General features: G+C 45.2%; 2 protein-coding genes across 3 annotated transcripts in view; both read left to right on the top strand.

Annotated features, from left to right (window-relative positions):
• Positions 1-718: 718 nt before the first annotated feature.
• On the top strand, positions 719-10331 carry SELE (selectin E). 2 transcript variants are annotated; one of them, XM_040611265.1, is made up of 14 exons: positions 720-2252; positions 2414-2493; positions 2932-3318; positions 4104-4211; positions 4334-4519; positions 5166-5351; positions 5459-5644; positions 6212-6397; positions 6505-6690; positions 6960-7145; positions 8130-8237; positions 8690-8711; positions 8823-8895; positions 9250-10331. In XM_040611265.1, the coding sequence occupies exons 2-13, from the start codon at positions 2457-2459 to the stop codon at positions 8878-8880; spliced, it is 1836 nt and encodes a 611-aa protein (XP_040467199.1). In that variant the 5' UTR covers positions 720-2252; positions 2414-2456; the 3' UTR covers positions 8881-8895; positions 9250-10331. The 2 variants fall into 2 exon arrangements, with proteins under 2 accessions (XP_040467200.1, XP_040467199.1); XM_040611266.1 differs by lacking the exons at positions 6212-6397; positions 6505-6690 and having other exon boundaries at positions 719-2252.
• A 166-nt stretch (positions 10332-10497) lies between these two features.
• The window catches only part of RXRG (retinoid X receptor gamma), a 51159-nt gene continuing 41165 nt past the window's right edge, over positions 10498-20491 (top strand). The window contains exon 1 of the mRNA XM_040610453.1: positions 10498-10668. Within this exon, the coding sequence (XP_040466387.1) occupies positions 10585-10668 (84 nt within the window). The 5' untranslated portion in view covers positions 10498-10584. The remainder of the gene's footprint in view (positions 10669-20491) is intronic.

Raw genomic sequence — 20491 nt, 5'->3', positions numbered from 1 at the left:
TCATTAGTTTGTATTAGGATAATGTTTACAGAAATTAGGCCCAGCTGCATGATGTACCTTACAGGTGCATGAAAAGTACCAGCCTCTGTTAGGAGGGTTTGCAATCTGGAGGACATGGACAGAGCAGAGTTGGCAGCCAGGAGATGTTTGCACACCCATGGATGAGCAATTGAGGCTAAAAAAAAAATAGCAGACCTGATCTGCTGCTGCCTGGAATTCTCTGGAGGTCTGGTGGTTCTAAGCATGGGTGGCCCAGGCCTAGGCCTGCAGGATGAGTTGGTGACATAGCCAAGAGCTAACCTCAACTTCCCAGAGTTTTTTGATGGCTTGTGTTTCTAGTTTTGCTAGTTAGCACCTGCTAGAAAGTGTTCCTCTCCCTACAAATATTTAATGTGTTACGTTTAATCCTCGCTATTCAGTAGCTGACTTTGACATGCTTTCTAGGACTTTGTTGCAATTTCTAGTAGACTCTGATATTTTGATAGTAACTGAGTGTTTTAGAATATATTATTTTTTCTATCCTCTCTTCTGTGATGGATTCCTTTGGGCAGAGATCTATCAAAGTATGGTTACTTGACAAAATTTTTTTGTGAAAAAATTGAGGATTGATACCAGCTGAGATCTTAGCTTGGAATCCGTGAGCCACTGATTTTTATTGTGTAAGAACAGGCTGAGGTTCTAAAATAACAGCTCTAACATTCACTGTATAAACTAAAACTGTGCTTTACAGGTACGAAGCGGGTGCTACCCTGTGTCCTGCTATCACTGAGAACTGCTACTGATTCCCTTGCCTGTTAAGCTTCATTAAACCTCACTGATAATGGTAAATCTTTATGCCTGGAATACCAGTCTGGAAACTGGACTGTCTGGTAGAGCCCTCATAGTAAGTGCCTGCATGGATGTGGAATAGGAGGTGGGGTGACACGGCTAATTGGGGTGCAAGGGAATAATACCACTTTGTATCGACAAGGGTTGGCAGCGCTGGGGAATGTGGGCTCTGCTACAAGCTTCTAATGTCATGTCTTTGCACAGGGTTGAGAACTGAGTTAATGTGTCTATTACTCATGTTGCCTGTTCCCTGCTTATGACCCTCAACACTACTTGTGAGACCTGTAACAGAGGTGAGAAGGATGCTTCAGTGAGAATACCCAAAGCTACTTCTGTTCGTAGCATGGCAAATCATTGCCTTACCTTCACACATATACCACTTCAGTGGTATGCATGAGGATCAAGGAGTGGAGCAGTGCAACCAGAAGACTACTGTGCAAGGAATGGGTCATCCTCGCGCTCAATGCCTTCTCCTGTGTGCAGATGCATTCCAAACAGCCTGTGACCGCTTACCAACCCACTGTAGCAAAGTGTCCATGATTATTCAGACATGTGTTGGTGTACCATGGACACCATGTGACTGCTTCGTGCAGTAGTAATTAATCAGTGTATACACAATAAATGTGTGTGAATTCAGTAGGAGACTAGTGTATTGTCTTATCCACCTGAAATATTATGCACACCTGTTAAGGAATTGTAACTCTATTGAGACAAGAATATTGTAGCATATGGTCCAAGGGACTCTTCAAAGCTAAATCTACCTTCCAGGCTTTGATAAATCTGTATTATGAACAATATTCTAGAAGAGTACTAGCAGTCCTGAGGCTGGAAAACCTTACCACAAATGAGAACTCTTCATGACATTCTGTGAATCACGAGGAAAGGCTTGTCCAATGATGCAGCTTCCATCTTTTACCCAAACTTAGTTAACCAGCTATGAGCATTGGTGCCTTTCTTACTGAGATCCCCAAAAGAACCAACACTTTCTTGCTGCAAAACATCATGCTGGGTGAAAAACTGGAATCTGCTTATTCATGCAGCTAAAACTAACAGTCTTGCTCCTTCCTGATATCCTGGAATTGTGTGTTTCTGTCAGTAAAGCTATGTAATGAAGCACTTGGCAGTTTGTCAGCACAGTGTGTCTTTGAGAAGGTTGATTTGGCAAGGGGAAGCATGGGCTTAATGTGTGGGAGGGCCAGATCCGGGATTTTCCAATATTTTTTTTTTCCACACGGAATTTCCCATCTCGTGGAGGATAGGCCAGTTGAGAGAATAAAAGGCCATAGTAAAGGCAGGGGATTACACAGTCCAGACACTTGCTGAACTTAATCTTCAAGTCTGTATTCAGCAACCTAGCAACAGAAGACAGTCACTGAGAAATATTGAAGAGGACTTTTGCCACCTGGCCACCACAACTACAACCTGTGAGTATAACTGGAGTGTGGTGTTCTGTTTCATTGCTTAGCTAAAAGAACATAGTAATGTTTAAAAGTATGTAGAAAAGATTGTGTAGGCAGTATTTTATATTGAATTGTAAAAAGTCAGTATTCATTCTTTACAAATGTGTTCCTTTGATCTCTCATAGCCATCTGCTTAAAAGATAAAGTGAAGAGAAAACAGTCAGAAACATGATTTTCTTGTGGTTCCCATCTCTTCTTGCTTATGGTAAGTGTGTATTTCTCTGTGTAGGAAACTACTCGGATGGTAGTATTAGTGTGATGCTTCTGTTTGAGCTCAGAATTAAACAGAATTTTTGAACCAGACCTAATTAGCTTGAGGCTAGGTTCATATAGAAGAACAGAGATTCTTCGGCAACGGGATGTTTCCCTGCTTGCCTGTCAAATACATAATTACCTCCTGTAGTTTGCTATGAAGTCTGCAAAGCTTTGTGTGATTGGATGTAGTTTCACAGGCTGAAGTCCCTGTACTTGATGCTGATATTCCTGTTTTGAAGCTTGACAGTTGATTATTTATAAAATAATTGCCACTACTTCTTAAGCAGTTTCAGATATTGACAACTTTACAGTATTTATAGAGCTTAATAGATCTTCTAGCGAGAGGGAAAAAGTCAGACACCAACTTTTTGACATCTTTTCATTCTAGGACTTACAATACTGCAGGGGGTAAATTGTTGGACATACCATTATTCAGACACAAACATGACCTACAGGGAAGCAGAGCTGTGGTGCAAAAAGAGGTATACTAACATGGTTGCCATTCAGAATAAGGAGGAAATCAGCTACCTCAATAACTTCTTACCCTTCAATCCGGGTTACTACTGGATTGGAATCAGAAAAATTAATGATGTGTGGACCTGGATTGGAACTAACAAAGAACTGACAGAAGAGGCAGAAAACTGGGCTTCAGGTGAGCCAAATGGCAAAGGGAACAATGAGGACTGCGTTGAAATCTACATCAAAAGAGGGAAGGATGATGGCAAATGGAATGATGAACAGTGTGAGAAAAAGAAGGTCGCCTTGTGCTACACAGGTATGGTGCGATAAAGGCCATCTAGTGTGCCCCTGTGGAGATGAGATGGTGGGTGGGATGAGTTTTTTAACCTAGTCTTATATATTAACTGTCTGACCTTGTGAACACTTGTACACTTATCCTTACAGAGCTAGGTTGTTTTTGTTCTAAGAGTTGGATTGATCTTGCTTACCTTTTAGCTCCAGGAATATTGTATGTCTTTTACGAGCAAATCACCAGACCTTCTCTATAATCAGTAGAAACACGCTCTTCCAGATGATGACTTTCATCCCACGCAAGTGGGTGTCTCAGCTAGATAAAAATTGCCCTTTTGGAGGCATCTGTTTGCTGGCTATAGATCACTGGGTCAGATTAGACATTTTGTGTAGAGGTGGCTAAGGCTACATAAAAAAAAAAAATAATTGCAAGTCAAATATCAAACAATTAGAGCTGTGATGAGTTAATGAGGAATGTACCTGTAGGGGATTTCTACTTACCTCATAGTATATTGTTCCTTTTGCATTTTAAATATTACTAATATCTACCTGAGAACAAGTGGTCATGGATTCTGCAGCCAGTAGAATCCTTTCACTGTGAGCTAGTCTGTCAAAGATGTTGATTTCTGAAATCATTCTGTGAAATGACAGGGTAATCCTATGTATTAAACCACCTGTTTTTCTTTTGCTCTACAAAGTGCTTGTTTAGTGCCAGAAAACCTAAACAAAGTGCTGCCCAGATTTCATTAGTGGCCACTGCTGATTCTTTTATAATTTGCTGTATTTTTTCTTTTTTTTTCTTTCCTGCAGCTTCTTGCAACCCATCTCTCTGCAGTGGCCGTGGAGAATGCATAGAGACTATTAACAACCACACCTGCCATTGTAACCCTGGATTCTATGGGCCTGAATGCGAGTTTGGTAAGATTACTCCCCCCTGCTTTTCAACCAGGGCAATGCTAGCTAGTGTAGTTTGTCTGTCTTGTTGATTTACCTGCTGAGCCAGTGAGACTGACTGTGTACCTTCTTGTGTTTCTTTGAAGTTGAGAGTTGTGATCCACTAGAAAAACCTGATCATGGGAGCCTCGAGTGCAACCATCCATGGGAGAACTTCGGCTACAACTCGTCTTGCCAAGTTCAGTGTGAGGAAGGCTATGAACTGACTGCATTGGAGTCTGTATACTGTACCTCTTCTGGGGTCTGGTCTGCCCCCCTTGCAGCATGCAAAGGTGAGCTTCTCAAGCAGTGATAGGTGAGCTTTCTACATTATACATAGCTCTGTTAACTTCAGTGTTGCTCTGTTAGTAGGTACAAATTGAAGTTCTGGCCCATTCCTTTGTAATTAATTATGTGGTGAAGGTGCTATTTTATTGCAGCACACAGGTCTCTCTGTTCCTGAAAAGATGAATTGGGCAGGGTGAATGTTCTGGCCCTGGTCTAGATTTTCTTGTAGGGAAAGACATTTCCATCTCATAGTGGGGAACAGGGAATGGAGGTGATCTAGCTCTAAGACTGCTCACAACAGGCCAGTTACTCCTGGCTGCAGCAATTACTTTTTGAGGTGTTCATCTTAGAATAAGCTACTGTTTGAAGCAAATAAAAGCATCAAACGTTAATAAGCAGCAGTCAAAATGGGAAAATTTTGCATTGTAACTAGTTGACATCATGAGGTGCAGGTGAATTTACAGCCTTGCCTTAAGAGACGGTCTTCCATTTTGAAATCTTTCCACTGCTTTCTGAAATGGCAGCACAGTAGGTCACATAAAGATGCTTCCGTTTAGTGCTTATGTTGCCAACTTTCAGGAAAGGAAAAAAACCCCAACTTTTTATGGTTTGTTCCAAGCTAAGCTCTGTACTCTCTTTTATGCTTTTCAGCTGTGACCTGTCCTGCCTTAGAGGTGCCTGCTCATGGTGCTGTGAACTGCTCCCATCCCTCTGTGGAGCTCACCTGGGGTACCACCTGCGAGTTCACCTGTGAAGAAGGATTTGTCCTGACAGGACCAGCCACACTGCAGTGTGGGTCTTCTGGGGCCTGGGACAGGCAGCAGCCATCCTGTGCAGGTACCTTTCCTCACTGCTGCCCACTTGAGCACTCAGGGCTGCCAGCATTGGCCCATGGAACTCCTGAGACATCTGTGCTGATTGCTGTTGTGATCTGTGTGTTGCAGCTGTGAGGTGTGAGGCTGTAACCTGGCCAGAAGGTGGCTTTGTGACCTGTGACCATGCTTCTGCAGATCTCTCTTATGGCTCACGTTGTGATTTCCACTGCAGCGAGGGCCACATTCTGGACGGCCCGTCCAGCATTGAGTGCACGGCACAGGGGCGGTGGTCAGAGCCAGCGCCAAAATGCAAAGGTAAGACTTTCTGGGTTGGAAATCATCAATTAAAGCTTGCAGTATCTCAAATAGTCTGAAGATACTTCCTCGTTCAAGTGTAGGCAAGGAGTAACAGTCATCCCCAGTGTGTTTATAGGACTATTCATAAGCAGATCTCAAGATGGGGATTGTTTAGCCTCTTGTGTTAAAGAGGAAGCAGCAGTGCAGGGTGACAAGCAACGTTCAGGAACTGTGTCACCGACAGATATGTTAACAGGCTTTTGAAGTAGAGTGTTCTGACAGGAACTCTGTGTTCCCTACACCCCAGTGGGAGCCAGTGTCTCCTTATGCAGTCCACTTGTGGGGTATAACCTGGAGCCAGTGTCAGGATAGCTTACATGCTTTAGGTGCATGTGTAAGGGTTCTCTCTGCACCATGCAACACGTGGAAGTCACTGTTTCCTGAGACACTGTGAAGTCTGAAGGGATGTACTATGGCTCTGTAGGGGACAGCACCAGGCACAGCATGTCCTCTTGTAAGCTCAAAGAGTGTTTAACTTGACCTACTCCAAGCTAAGCTCTGTGCTGTGTCTTTTGTGCTTTTCAGCTGTGACCTGTCCTGCCTTAGAAGTGCCTGCTCATGGTGCTGTGAACTGCTCCCATCCCTCTGTGGAGCTCACCTGGGGTACCACCTGCGAGTTCACCTGTGAAGAAGGATTTGTCCTGACAGGACCAGCCACACTGCAGTGTGGGTCTTCTGGGGCCTGGGACAGGCAGCAGCCATCCTGTGCAGGTACCTTTCCTCACTGCTGCCCACTTGAGCACTCAGGGCTGCCAGCATTGGCCCATGGAACTCCTGAGACATCTGTGCTGATTGCTGTTGTGATCTGTGTGTTGCAGCTGTGAGGTGTGAGGCTGTAACCTGGCCAGAAGGTGGCTTTGTGACCTGTGACCATGCTTCTGCAGATCTCTCTTATGGCTCACGTTGTGATTTCCACTGCAGCGAGGGCCACATTCTGGACGGCCCATCCAGCATTGAGTGCACAGCACAGGGGCGGTGGTCAGAGCCAGCGCCAAAATGCAAAGGTAAGACTTACTGCTTTGGGAAATAGTTTTGCCACTGGACAGCACACTGAAATCTGTATTCCTGTAGGGTTCTGGCTCCAAACTAAGCTGTGTGCTGTCTCTCATAATTTCAGCTGTGACTTGCCCTGCCTTAGGGCTCCTGGCTCTGTGAACTGCTCCCATTCCAAAGTCAAATTAATTTGAAAATACAATGTACATATAGTGGAAAAAATAGGGTCAAAGACAGGAAAGTCTTTAATGGCTTGTGACCATCTCTTTCTGTATTTCAGTTGTGCAGTGTGAACCACTGAGCTCTCCTGAGAAAGGCTCTATGGATTGCTCACATGGTGCTGGGAACTTCATGTACAACACAACCTGCCACTTCAGCTGTCTAGAAGGATGGAAGCTCAATGGTTCTCATGTTCTTGCGTGCAGTCATTCAGGAAACTGGAGTGCCAGTCTGCCCACATGTGAAGGTATTTTACCTGTGCTCACAGAGAGATGGCACTGGGTTTCTAGTCAAATGAAGTATGGAAGGGTGGAGAAGGCAACACCAGCCAGTGAGTTACAGCTTCTAGTGAAGTTCCTGAATTAAAAAACCCAACAAAAGCATGGGTTTTTGAAAACAGAAGAGGGGAAAATTCCTAAAAGGTCTTGGTGAAATATGTTGATTTCTCATAAAAAAAACCCAAAGCTGCAACCTGATTTTGAGTTTTGTTTGGCTTTTAGTGTTTCTCATGTTGAGCTTTTTCCGTATGAGTAAAGAAAGAAAGGTTTTCTAGAGAAACAGAACTCTGTGGGGAAATCTGTGTTCATAAATCTTTCTCAGTGGAGAAGTTTATAGATTTGTTTGGTGTGACAGTTTCTTGGGTGAGCTCAGCTAAAAGATCTCACAGAGCTCTTCTGTCAAAGGCTGTAATTTTACAGGACAGAAGTCTCAGCCTTGCCTTCCCATTCATGGCAGTAAGGGCTTTGTCAGTGTCCTCAGTGGGAACATACTTGGCCTGCCTGAAATGCTTTTGCTTGAGGTCCTAAAAGCTCAACTCCACTTTATTGGTTCTAGCAGAATTTAGATTTCTGAATAATTTCAGAAAAAAAAGAAAAAAAATTTGATCTCAACCAAATTGCTCAGAGAGGAAGACAGCACAATGGGAATTAAAATACGAACTGACACATAAAAAATAAGATGAGCATGAATTGTCACGTGAGGCTGGAGGTTAGACAGACCCCGCTATAGCTAGCTTGTTGCCTTGCCATTTCTTTGGCAATGGGTGGGATAATTTTTAGTATGCAGCTTTTTACCTTGTGTACAAGATGTGCCCTGTCTCAGCAAGAGAAAACTTAAGGATTACAAGCTGCGATTCTGTTTCCTCTTGAAGAGCACAAGGAAAAGGAAGAAGTAGAGGGCTTCAAAGACCACACATGCCTCTTGATCTCACTGAAACTTTTTATCCTTTCAGTTTCAGAACAAGTCAGCTATGTCTCTGTGGGCATAGCAGCCACAAGTGCCTCTCTGTTGTCTACGGCATCATTCCTCCTTTGGCTTGCAAGACGTTTCCAAAGAAAAGGTAAGCAATTGGACTGGGTCCACTGGTTTTATTTACCTTTCTGAAAAAATTTCAGTGGAGAAAAGACCCTGAAACCCTCCAAACCCCAATACAATGGTTTTTGAAAAAGTGAAAATTCCCATACTTACTCTCCTAAATTATTTTCAAGAAGCCTGCATACATGCCATGTTTGGCTTCAGATGAAAATTTAAAAATCAAAAATAGTAAACCTCAAATGTTTATAAAACAAGAATTAGAAGAAAAAAGCAACATTTTATTACTGCCAGGGAAAGCGAATGAGAATTTGAGATGAGGCTCATGACAACACAGTAATAACTGCCTATGAGATTTGTTGATAGAAAATGGCTTTTTATCAGATATTCAGAAATGAGAGGGGTTTTAGTAGAAGAAAAAGTTTGCACGAGGGGGCTTTCATCTTGAAATGCTAATGCCTTTTCTTATTCTTCTTGCAGCAAAGAAATTTACTCCTTCTAGGTAAGTTGTGTCTCAAAAAACAGCATGAAAAACATGGCAATCACTTTTCTAAAATCCATTTGATATAAACCAGTTGTCATTGAAGTACTTCTCATTTCTGTTTTTTTATAGTAGCTGCCAGAGCCTAACCATTGAAGGTAGTTTCCAAAGTGCTGGCCAGAATGTCTGATTCCAGGTGTTACCGGTAAGCACATGAGATAGCTGTACTTGCAAATTCTTTCCTATTAATTGGATAAGCAATCAGAGCTGTTAATTGCAATGCAATTGCTGAAATAGCAGTATGTGCTTTGGGGTACCTAATATGCATCTTGACATTGCATGAAAGTTCCTAACAAGGCTGATGGATTTATTGCTTTAGAAATGGATATTTAGCTCCTTAAGGATGACTGTGTTTAGCATCCTGTCCAGCTGCCTATAGTATTAGGAACACTTCTGTGTGTTTTTGCTACCTGATGCATGCAAAATTCCTCTGAAATGAGAGCAAATACAGATCTATGCCAATTTTCCAACTTACAGAGGAATTTTGTTCTCTCTGCAGGAATTGAAGCCATCTTTACTTAGGTCTCAGATTTCTGGAGAATGAAACTGCATGTGAATCAACAGCTCTCCAGATGTTTTTACCTCTTGCTGACAAGATGATTGACCTTGTGTATTGTTCAGAAATTTTGAACTCAATCTGTCTGGTACTTCCATTGAAGACAAGCAGAGAGTAAAACTCTGGCCTTCTGGCAAAATACTGTCTACATTCAGTCATGTAGTTATCATAACTGGGAGCTTGCCATCTCTTGTCCAGATGGTGAGCAAATAGTAAGCTGCTGCCTAAAGAGGAGGCTGGTTTCTCCTCTGGTCTGCTCAAAGGTACCTAGGTGAGGTGAAGACATGCATTATTTCACATCACTTACTACACTGCTGGAGATGTCTTCTCTGGAGACATATGGGTTATACTTGCAGAAACAGAGTAACTGGGATGCAAAAGTATGCATTAAATAGCTTTGAAACCATTGATCTGGTTTGTTATTGAAGTCAGTTTATTTTAAGAGGATGTCCCAGTCAATAAATATGCCTGTGGCAATGTGGGCAACTATTTGGGTTTCTGCTGCATGTCCCAGAAAGCTTAGGGACTTTAAACCTTTATTTTTTTGGTAGTAGCGCTAGGAATGGTAGTGCTTATACTAGGTACTCCGGTTTCTGAATGCAGCAAGTGGATCTGAAATGATCTCATCCCTGTGGGATTATGTACTGTAATACAGGTATATACATAAATATTTAATTGTGCAGTTTTTACTGTGGATATTTCTGTGCTGTTAACTGTAAATATATTGTAAAATACTGCTTCTTGAGTAGGTCTGTGGCCATTGATCTGGGCCCAGGTAATTTTAAAATAATTCAGAAGTGTTTGTAAGGATTTCATGCCTGCATATTATTTACAAATAAAATGGAAGCCTGCGATTTGGGTGTATATATTGCAACTACGATTTATTAAGCTGTTAAAGGACTTCAAATGAGAGAGTATTTCTTAAGTTATGTTTAAGTTATGATCATAAATCAAAAATCTCTGACAGAATCTGATATGTATTGTCCTATTTTGTAACAGTATTTAATAAAATGTTTTAAATGTAACGCTCCCTTTTTGGAAACGTACATCATTTCAATGATTTACATCAGCCCTGCGGATATGGCTTCGGCAGCAGAATGTGAGGGGTTGGGGGAAGACTAAACAGCAAGGCTGTCCCTGAGTTCGCTTTCCATGTTTTCGTAGCAGTCAAAGAACAACTAGCCAGCAGATGGCACTGACTGCCTGGGAGCCAGCTCGGCCAGGGCCGGACCCCAGACCCGCATCCCCAGGCCTGAGAGGAAGGAGGAAGGCTCGGTGATGTGTCCCAGAAAGCAGGTGCCTGGACCAGCAGTGACCTTTGGGAGAGGCATGCTCAGGAGAGGAGAACAGAAAGAGAAGCAAGTAGGTGATCCTGGTGCACAGTTAACAGAACAAACCCCGCAGCCCATGCAGGCCTTTTGCCGCCCTTTCTGCTGGGAGGTTAGCTAGTGTGGGAGGCCATGGGCTAAGGGGTGAAAGCACAGCTGTGGGGATTAGCGGTGACTGCTGTCTGGGGACCTCCACTCCCACCCTGGCTTGGGCTATAGCCAAAGACACTGCCGTGGGCTAGTGCTGGCTCGGTACCTCTGATGGCCAGACACTCCTATGGCCACCCTTCCCCAATATCATCTGACCTAGCAAAGGAAGCTGTGCTGTGGCTTTGCGTGGCTGCTGCCAGGAGCCAGCCCTTGATGATAAACCATGAGATGCATTCCTGCTCAAGAGAAGCTATCAGGCCTGTGGGCAAGGGAGTCAATTAAAAGGTGCTGTGCCACAGTGGATAGGGCCTGTTGCTGTTTATCCCAAACCAATTAAAGAACTGAGAGTGGCTGTCAGAGCTTCCCCTGCCTTGACAAGGTAGGGCCCAACCGTGTGAGCAGATGCAGACCAGTAATCCTTCAGGTTCCCTGAGGGGACATAGAGATTAGCCTGAAACGCCCTGCTCTGAATCCCTGCAGGAGCTGTTGTGAGAGTTAAACCACCACATGGGTCCCCCAGTCTGTCCTTGTTGTTGTCCTCTACATGCATGGCCCTGTGGCTTCCTCTGGAGAGAGCTGCTCAGGCCAGCGTGGCTCCCACCCTGCTGCTGTGAGGGCAGCCCAGCTTCTCCTTTCCTGCCCAGAGCTGATGCTTCTAGCAGCTTTTCCTGGGACCTTACATGGGCTTTATTGCCAGAAGAGAGACTATAAGACCATCCCCTCTCTTTCTCCAGGTCTTCATCTCTTGTGATTTCTAAAGGCAGCAGGAGTGAGACCACATTTGGGTGGGATTAGTTCTCTATTTCTCCAATATATTCTCTAGGCCAGACAAAGACTCCCTGAAGGGGTTCTCCTTCCTTGCAGGGGCTTTCAGGTTACATCTATCCTCATAATTAACGTTGGTCCAGGGCACAGGCAAAACCCTACTCTGTGCTTGTCCAGGTTGCCTGATTGTTGGCCCTCTTCTGGTACTGGTTTTTCCTGCTTCAGAGTATGAATTACCAGTTTGGATGGCATGGTGTGTCCAGGACTTTAGGATCTTCAGGGAGTCATTTTATTTGCAGTGGATGTGTCTGTTGCAGTGCCTGTGAACGCAGGTCTTCTGTTATTTGCTATCTGTATAGTTACCGTGCTGGCAAGAATGGCCATGGGAATGCTTGCTGCCGGGCTGTCATTAGTAACTCCGTTGTATCACAGCTCTATATGATGCTGTGTGATCACCAAAGGATGACAGGGTCTTTGCTGGAGGGACTTCCCTTATTTTCTGTTGTTCCGTTTCCCTGAAATTCCTTAGCTCTCCCTGGGTCTGTGGCATCGTTCAGAATGGGATCTGTGTTCTGCCTGGCATCTTATTTCGGAGTGGATGTCTACTTGTGCCGTGACCTATGGAATCTGTGAAGGTGACATTAACTGGGAGGCACGCATGTCCTTTCACAGCTCTGCGTGTTTGCTGCTTGGCAAGGGGATGGGTTTTGTGGCGTAACTTAACACATTCTTGATGAACCGAGCTGCCCAGGTGGCTTGAGCTTTTTACATCTGCAGTATGACAGAAGGGGATTTAGAAACAAAATTTCACTTAAAGTTTCCAACAGACAGGTAGTGTTTGAGTTGGGGTGGGTGTTTCTGTGGCCCTTAGTGATACGAACAGCATAAGATCTGCCCAGATTTGGTTTGTGCCTTCTGTTTTCATAAGCAATTAGCCATCAAACAAGCAGTCATTTACCAGGGGCTGGCTGATGTTGCCTTCTAAAGCTCCAGTTTTTTCAGGGGTTGGACTGGATCCAGCATTTGGCCAGCAGTTCTTCACTTATGAAGATAAGTCACTGCTACAGGCTCTGGAGACTGCACATCTTTGCAGCTCCTTGCATGCTTTGCTGAGAACTGGTAGCAGGAAGTTTGAAGCAGCAATTTCCACAGGAGTTGGTGTCATGATTGAATCACCAACCTGCTCAGCTCGTGCTTTAGGAGCTGTCAGAGGATATTAGGGCCAGGAGACCAGGCTGCGACATTATGTCTGTGCAATGCAACATACTCAAGCCTCTGTGAGCAGTTTTTGTCCTGAGTCTTGTTCCTGTTTGGGTTCCCCTGGTTCTTGCAGGGGTCTGGCTCCCTTCTCTAGGCTCGAGCATGCTGCTAATGTCTGGCTGCTGGTGGGTATTTGGTGAGGGGTCTTCAGCCCATAGACCTAGAAGGAGCAAGTTGCCATGGAGAGCTCTTGGCCAGGGACAGAAAGGTCCACAAGGTCACTGCTTCCTGGGAGCTGTAACTCGCATCAAATGAGAAATACAGCATGGGCTTGCCCATGGCAGCAGGAGCTTGGTGGAGGGGGCAGCAAAGTAGGTACCAGAGCCCAGCCTGTCATAGCATTTGCAGATTTGTACTGTGAAGCTCCCTAGCCTGGTTTACAGCCTCTCTCATGCATACCTTTAGGAAAGAACAAGCAAAATTGCAGGTTAGATTTGACCAGTGGAGTCAAAACCTACTGGATGGTTATCAGTGCTCACCTGGCACTGTTAAATCTCACCTAGAAGGGAGGCAGATTTGGCCAACGCAGTTCAGCTGTGACTCCAGTGTTGAGAAAGAAATCCACAGCCCAGAAACTGTTTCCACAGCTGATGATGGCCAATGCTTTTTCCAGCTCAGGGAAGCTGCTGCCAAGAACAGGACAGCATGCAAAAAGCACAAATGCCTCCTCAGCAAGGCAGCAGATGCCCCCGGGCAGCTGCCAGCAGGTTTTCTACCTGCCTTCCTACTTCAGGGAAGGACGTTCCCTGAAAAGCCCAACAGTTGCTTTGACTTTCAGCCTGGGCCAAGTGGGACTTTCATCAACTTCTCGCCTCGCCAGCTGCCATGAAAGCAGCTATGGCAGGTGTGAAATTGCAGGTGACTTGCTTGCTTCTGGCACTCCAGTGCTGTCATTTTGGGCTTTTGACAGCCTCTGAATGGGCAGGAAGAAGGAATCACACTGAATCCATGCCTTCTGGAGCAGGCCTTGGGTCACAGAGTGCTTGGGTGGAAGGAACAGCCTTAAAGGGGAGACAGGAAACACTTTATTCAGGGTTTATTCCACAGGATGATTCCTGAGAAAGGAGGGGCTGCAATCAAGCAGGATGTATTCACTTTGGGATCTTGGGAAATCAAGCGCAGCTTGGCCTAAACCAAGAGGAAAATAGAGCGCAGCCCACGCCGCATGGAACAGCAAGATCCCTGCTTCACCTTATCTCATGTTAGCACAAACAATCCAGATAACATAAAAATCAGACATGGTGAAATGCTGGCTTCACATGAAAAACAAAGATATCCCGTGGGAAATGATATGGTTTGAGTAGAAAGACAGTGGGGGTAGTCCTAAAAGCCCTGTCCTAAGATAGAGGGAAAGGGCTCTCTCCGGTCCTCCCTGTATTTCCTCCTCCTCCTCCATCGCCTCAGTTGGTACCAGGGCACCACAGGTCGGTCCCTGGGTGGAGGGCAGGGGATGCTGTCTGTGTCATGGGGCTGTTCCCAGACCAGACTCTGATCCGGATGGCCCCCAAAGGCCGGACTCTGATCCGGATGGCCCCTAAAGGCAGCAGAGCAAAGCTCTGCACATGGGTTAGGAACTGCTGGGTTGTTGTCAAAGAATAGAGATCTTTGCTACTTCACAGCAAATCACTTTTGACCAACACAACCCCTGCAAACAACCAGATGTAGCAGAGGCTCTTCGACTCTGTTAAAGGCACTTGTGGAGAAAAACTCACCTGTGTCAGTAACCTCTTGCAACTAAAGGCAGAGGATTTGGCTGAAGCACTTGACCTTGATGAAGCAGTCAGCATGGAGACATGCAGGAGAGAGCAGGGAGACAGCCCACGTTCTCCACTGCTTCTCCTCCTTTCCTGGAGGGAAGAACAGCTCCATCTCTGTTTTGCAAGACCCTTCTCACTTGCCACTTGGGCTCTTCTCCCTGGCTTTTTTGGGTACAGGGCTTGGTGTAGAGGTGACAAACCCCTGCCACATGCCCTTGGAGAGACGAGTGGCAGTTTGAATTGTGCGGGCAATTGGTAAAGCCACAGTGAATTTTGCACACATGACTCAGACACGCAGAGTTTGCTCAGGCTGGTGGCTTATTTGCACTGAAGGCAGGCCAGCCATTCACCTGAATGCATTTGTCACTGTGCTCTTTTGAACTGAGGCAGCTGGATACTGCTGCTGAGGTCTGTACAGGTTGATCTGGTCCATTTTCCTTTCCCTCTATTATTCCCTCTGTCTTCAGGAGTATTCAACACCCTGTTTAATTTGCTCTGCCTCAGTAGAGGGTTTCACTTTTGGTATAAAATCTCAGCTGATGTGCAAGGAGGAGAGCACTCAGGACATTAAAAAAATCTATGCCTTTCCAAAGACTGAGTTTAAAATCTGGATTTTAAAAACACACTGGACAGAAAAAGTTTCTTGTAAAGTAACTGTAATTACTCACAAGTATCTGGCTCAGTGAAGTCATGTAAATGCTGAAAAGAAGTCGGACACAGATCACCCTTTTCTCCAGACTGCAATTCATTCAGTTTGGCTACATTAAATTCAGAAGCAGTTCCTTTAGGTGCTGACAAAAGTGTTTCAAATACTGCCAGACAAAACTAATAACGTATACATGCGCGCCCACATGTCCACACACAATGGGTCAGTCAATGGTTTTGTCCTGTTGCTTTTCCTTCCTGTTTCCTTGCACATGCACAGGGTGGATTTTGGTTCTCAGCCTGTTAAATGGTGAATGACCCTTTGCAATATCCTTCCCTGTCTACCAAGTGGGAGCAAGTCTTGCAGGTCAGTGATAGGAGACTCCATGGACTTTTAAAGTACTTTATTTGTGTTCCTGCATGATCGGGGAAAGGGAGATGGTGGCAAACAGCAGACAGATACTCTGCTTTCATGTCAGCATTGTAGCATGGCTCTAGAAAGTGACTCTGTCTCAGAGAAATGCACTGTGCAGGAGTGAACAATCTGTCTTGGAGGGGTTTTGGGAACATGGACTCCCCCAGATTTTGCAATGAGCAAAGCTAACTTGGAAGGGCAGGTTTCTCCCTGAGCTTGCACCTGAGGAAAGAACTTGTCAGAGGATCTTAGGAAATAAGATTTGAGAAGCTCTGAGAAGTCATCTATTCCAACCCCCTGTCTCAGGCTGTGAGTGAGACTGCAGGTGGAAATTGGTGCTGTGCACTGTGCGCAAAAAGCAGGGGGTCTCTGAGAACCTGGCTGGTTCCCAGTGCAGTGGCACCCCACATCTTCAGGGATGCTCCAAGCAACCCTAGGGATTTGTGTGCCCAGGTCCCGGACAGCGGAGTTTATTTGGTGTCTGAATCTCTTTGGCAATTTCAGAAAGCCCAGGCTGGGGCTGTTAGCTCTTCTAACATTCAGGCTGTGGTCTGGAAAAACAAGCACTTGGTTTAATTTCCCAGCACTGCTGATGGCTAAGTCTGGAAAATTCATGCCTCTACTTTGTGTCTGAAACAGAATCATAGAATTATAGAATCATTTAGGTTGGGAAAGACCTTTAAGATCATTGAGTCCAACCGTAAATCTTAACACTGCCAAGTCCTGCTACACCATGTCCCTCAGCACCACGTCTATGCATCTTTTGAATACCTCCAGGGATGGTGGAAGAATGATGCTGAACTCCTTAGAGAAGAGCTTTCAGACCTTCCCAGGAAGAAGAGAGGACCTGTGCTAGGGGAATGACAGCATGTCCTGTTCTTATCCTCCTGCCCTCTCTATCTGCTGCCAGATACGAGGCCAAACAGGCCTTTGCTCTGCTCTGGGAGATCTGTCCTTCTGTTCCCATGTCTGGAGAGAGAAAATCTAAGCCTTTGGGGTGTTTGAATGCTATGGGAACAGGTGCAATAGGGGCCCTAAAAAAACAACAGATCAGAAAACATATGGGACCACCCCAGCTCTTAATTAACTTAATTGCTGTAGCTTCCATGAAGGTCTGCATGTTTGCCTAGTGTGATGTTTCCGGTGCAGGCAAGCACTGGTCCCTGAGATGGAGTGCAGACATGGTAATGCTATCAGCAGCCCCTTCCTTCCCACAAGGGGCACAGCAGGCCAGACCACCTCCATCAAATCCAGCTGGTGGGCCCAGGGTGCAGGTCTTTGTGCCTAGACGCATAGCCCACTCCTCCAAAGAGGTGCTGTAGGCTTCTCTGGAGAGAGTGGGGGTGAGGAATGGGTTTTGAAAGCTAACAAGGGTTATTACAGCCCAGCAGTTTGACTCGTCTGCCTGTCCACCATCAGAGGATGTTACTTGCTGATTGCTGCTGCAGGGGCAATGAGTCATTCAAGCTGCAGGTGGTCAGCTGATAAATGTATTGAGCCAGCTCACCTGCATGCTCGATGGCACGGTAAAACCACTAGATATTTATAGAAAGAAATTGCATCCTGACTGGTGAAAAGAGAACACTCTAAATGCTCTTAGGTTAAAGAGCACAACTGGGCTGTAGTCCTTTCTTCAGGACTTCAGACCGAGAGAAAGGGTAGTCAAGAATCTTTACTAACCTCTTTTGATGCTCAGACAACAGCAAGTTTTTTTCACTTTAGAGTCACTCTTCCTTCCCAAAAGTATTTGGAGAGCAAAGTCACTCCCAGTTAAACATTTGTCTTTTCATGGCACTGAATTGTAAATAAAGCTGTTGTCCTAAAAATACTACAGATACCTCAAAGTTTCCAGAGGTGCAAAGATATCCTCTAACAACAATCCTTGTGTTGTGCTGCAAACTGAAATTTGAAATTGGTTGTCCAGATGTCTGGTACGGAGCAGCCCAGCCAGCTAGCCTGCTGTTTGTAAGGGAGCAGCTATTCCCACATATGTGCTTCACTCCAGCAGAGTCTGGATCCTCTCTGAAGCTCAGGGGCTGGAGACTTGAAGCACAGCAGAAGGAGCTGCCTTGAGAGGTGCAGAGATGTTAGTGATCAAGGAGGGAGAGTGCGGTATCTGATGTGGGCACATCTTGTCTAGCCAGCCAAGCCAAATTTTTATCACCTTTGGATTCACCATGCTGCCCAAAAAGCAAAACAGACATGTAGTAGTGTTGGCAATCTCTGTAGGAACCTCCTGTCTGCCAGATTCTCTCTCCCTGCCCTCCCAGCAGGTGCCAGCTGGGTTTTTGCTTTCTTTCATCCTATGATCATGTTTCATCAAAGCAAGCACAGTCAGGGGATGCAGAGCCCAAAGGCTTACTAAAATTAGGCCTGATCTTTGGTCCTGTTTGTAAGTTGTTTCTAGGTATGGTGACGTCTAACATACAAACTGGCTAAAATCAGCGTTTGCAAGTCCTAAGGGCAGCTATGTTTATATTATTGTTTGCAAAGTCCTTTGGAGCAGCTGTGTGCCTGTTAGAACAGAGCAGCAGCACGCAGGCTCAGATCAAAGAGCCCCCGTGAAATAGATTTCAACATAGACAAGCAGCCTACGCTATCAAACTAGCTGACAAAGGAGGATCACGGGAGAAGCGCGGTGGCTGTGATTTTGACACAATCAAACCATGTTTGTGCAGTCCCCATGACTCATTTCTGGAGTCACATAGGTTCACTGTGGAGATCTCTGGGTCTTCTGCAAAAACAACAAATGAACAAGATGTTAAGTCCCAATTAAGTTAATGCGGCTTAGACAAATCTTTCAAGTTGAATGTAGTGGCTTGTGTTTTAGTGGACCTGGATCTTGCTAAAGCTTCTCTTCCCCCTTCCTCCCATCAGACCTACTTAAATAACAGTGGTTAGTAAGGAGGAATTATGAACAGCAGTTCAAACCCCAAAGCATGACCAGAATAGGTGTTTGGAATGGCTATACAAAATACCTTCAAAGAGGTGATGAATAGGCAGCAGAGGTAAAGATGGAGAGCGAAAAGCATGGTTTGTGCCTGTTTTTACACTTAGCTTATGTGGGTTTTTGAATGAAGAGGAAGCGTTGATGTCAGGTTTCTGGTCTGGCTGATTGTGTAGCATGCCATGGAAATCATTGCCCGTCAGTAGTGCTGTCCTCACACTTGGGCTAGAAGAGCATTCGTTCAGTGCTGGATCTGAAATAACAAATCATCTGAACTGTGGTCTGCTCTTTGGGCATCAAATGTGGTCAAGTTCAGGTCTTCATGAGGACCTGGATAGCCAGCGGTGCTTTGCCAGGCCTGTGCTCAACATGCCTTTGCAAAATGGGCTTCTGAATTGCATGACCCAAGATGAAGCTGACCCCATTTTGCAGCAGCCTGAGTACCCCCATGATACTCCTCTGGTGCAGAGCTCTGTTTTCCTTTTCCCTGCTATGTGGTGTCCCCATATGCTGCAGCTTGTGAGAAGGAAGGGGATGTATGGGGTGCATCATGCCCCAGGACAGGGGTGCAACTCTGGTCTGGGATATCCCTGTGAGACTCAAAGGGATGCAAGTTCAAAATACATAAAATGATGTGATTCTCCACTCTTCGCTCACCTGTCCTGGCAACCTCCCTCCCAGCAGCTCCCTCTCTGCCCAGGGAGACACAGGGGAAATTCTGGTGGCAGCTCTGGCTTGGGGTAAGGGCAAGCTTCTGAAACGGGCAGCTCCTAGACCGTTAGGAACTTTATAGCCTGAACCCAATGTCTTAAACTTCCCCTGAAAACAAATTGGCAATCAGGCCTAATGAACGCACTGCCAGGAAGCTTTGCAAGGCACGTTTTTGTTACGACTCTAACTGTAAAGGTCTACAGACTCTCATTTGACGAACAGACAGCAACATTTTTTTTTGTCCTAACAAGGTTTCCTTAGAAATGGATCCACTGCTGAATCCTGAGCCTGCCTGGCATATTCTGGGGGACATCTGGCGTAAATTCTTCATTATTAGATTACATTAGTTGCAGCAATAATCATTCACGTGGGATTATTACATCCAAGCTTGTCTCATTGCCTTTATCCTTTCACACATTGTCTTTCCTGGTTCCCCTTCAAAGGACTGTTGTGAGCTTGTGTCGGAGCAAGAAATTAACTCGTTAGTAATTTATGCATCATTTCCTCCAGCCACATGTATTTAGGGCAAGATCAATAAAATATAATAAGGAAGCGAGTGGGTATTGTCACTGTGGGGCTGAAATAATTCATTTTGTATCACTGTAAATCCTTCCCTCACATATGAAAACCTGCAGTCCTGTCTATCATTAGCTGATTTTGCTAGACTGTATCAACAAGACATTGATTCAGCTCCTTTGTGTGCTTGCAGGGTCCGTGTCCTGCTACTTCTGCTCACAGCCACACAGAGTACTCTGAGTGGAGGTTTAAAATTTTGAAAAAGCAGTGTTTCACACACAGCCTTTCTTCTGGCTCCAGTCATGTAATTAAAGCCGTGCCACCTAACACTGGAGGTTCATTTCTGGAGTGGGTCCATGCTCTGGCAGCTGCTGTGATGTGTTAGGTCTGAGAAAGGGAAAGGGATAGCAAGAGGGATGTAAGCACCACAGCTCAGAGCACAGAACATTTTGCTGTCTGGGAGAACTGGGGAGGCAAACTTGAGTAGATCTGAGAGGTCAGTTGCAGGTTCGAGAGGATCTGGAGTCGTTGACTAGTAATCTGACTGCTGGGCAGCCCTTCCTAGGTTAAAAAAAAAAAACAACCGACAAAAAAACCCAGCAACAACAAAAAAAGGAGGGATTTGGATCCATCTTACCCACTGGCAGGGTAAGAACGTAAGAGAGGCAGTGCTTGTGAGGAGAAGAAACAG

The sequence above is a fragment of the Falco naumanni genome, chromosome 11 (assembly GCF_017639655.2).
Source record: "Falco naumanni isolate bFalNau1 chromosome 11, bFalNau1.pat, whole genome shotgun sequence".
In the NCBI taxonomy this organism is placed as follows: Eukaryota; Metazoa; Chordata; class Aves; order Falconiformes; family Falconidae; genus Falco; species Falco naumanni.
This window is presented reverse-complemented; position numbering and strand designations above follow the sequence as displayed.

What these genes read in the sequence shown, in the direction of transcription:
- SELE (XM_040611265.1), top strand. Translation starts at nt 2,457, where the DNA reads ATGATTTTCTTGTGGTTCCCATCTCTTCTTGCTTATG. An exon ending in CCCATCTCTTCTTGCTTATG is followed by an intron (nt 2,494 to 2,931) that starts GTAAGTGTGTAT and finishes TTTTCATTCTAG; the next exon opens with GACTTACAATACTGCAGGGG. An exon ending in GGTCGCCTTGTGCTACACAG is followed by an intron (nt 3,319 to 4,103) that starts GTATGGTGCGAT and finishes TCTTTCCTGCAG; the next exon opens with CTTCTTGCAACCCATCTCTC.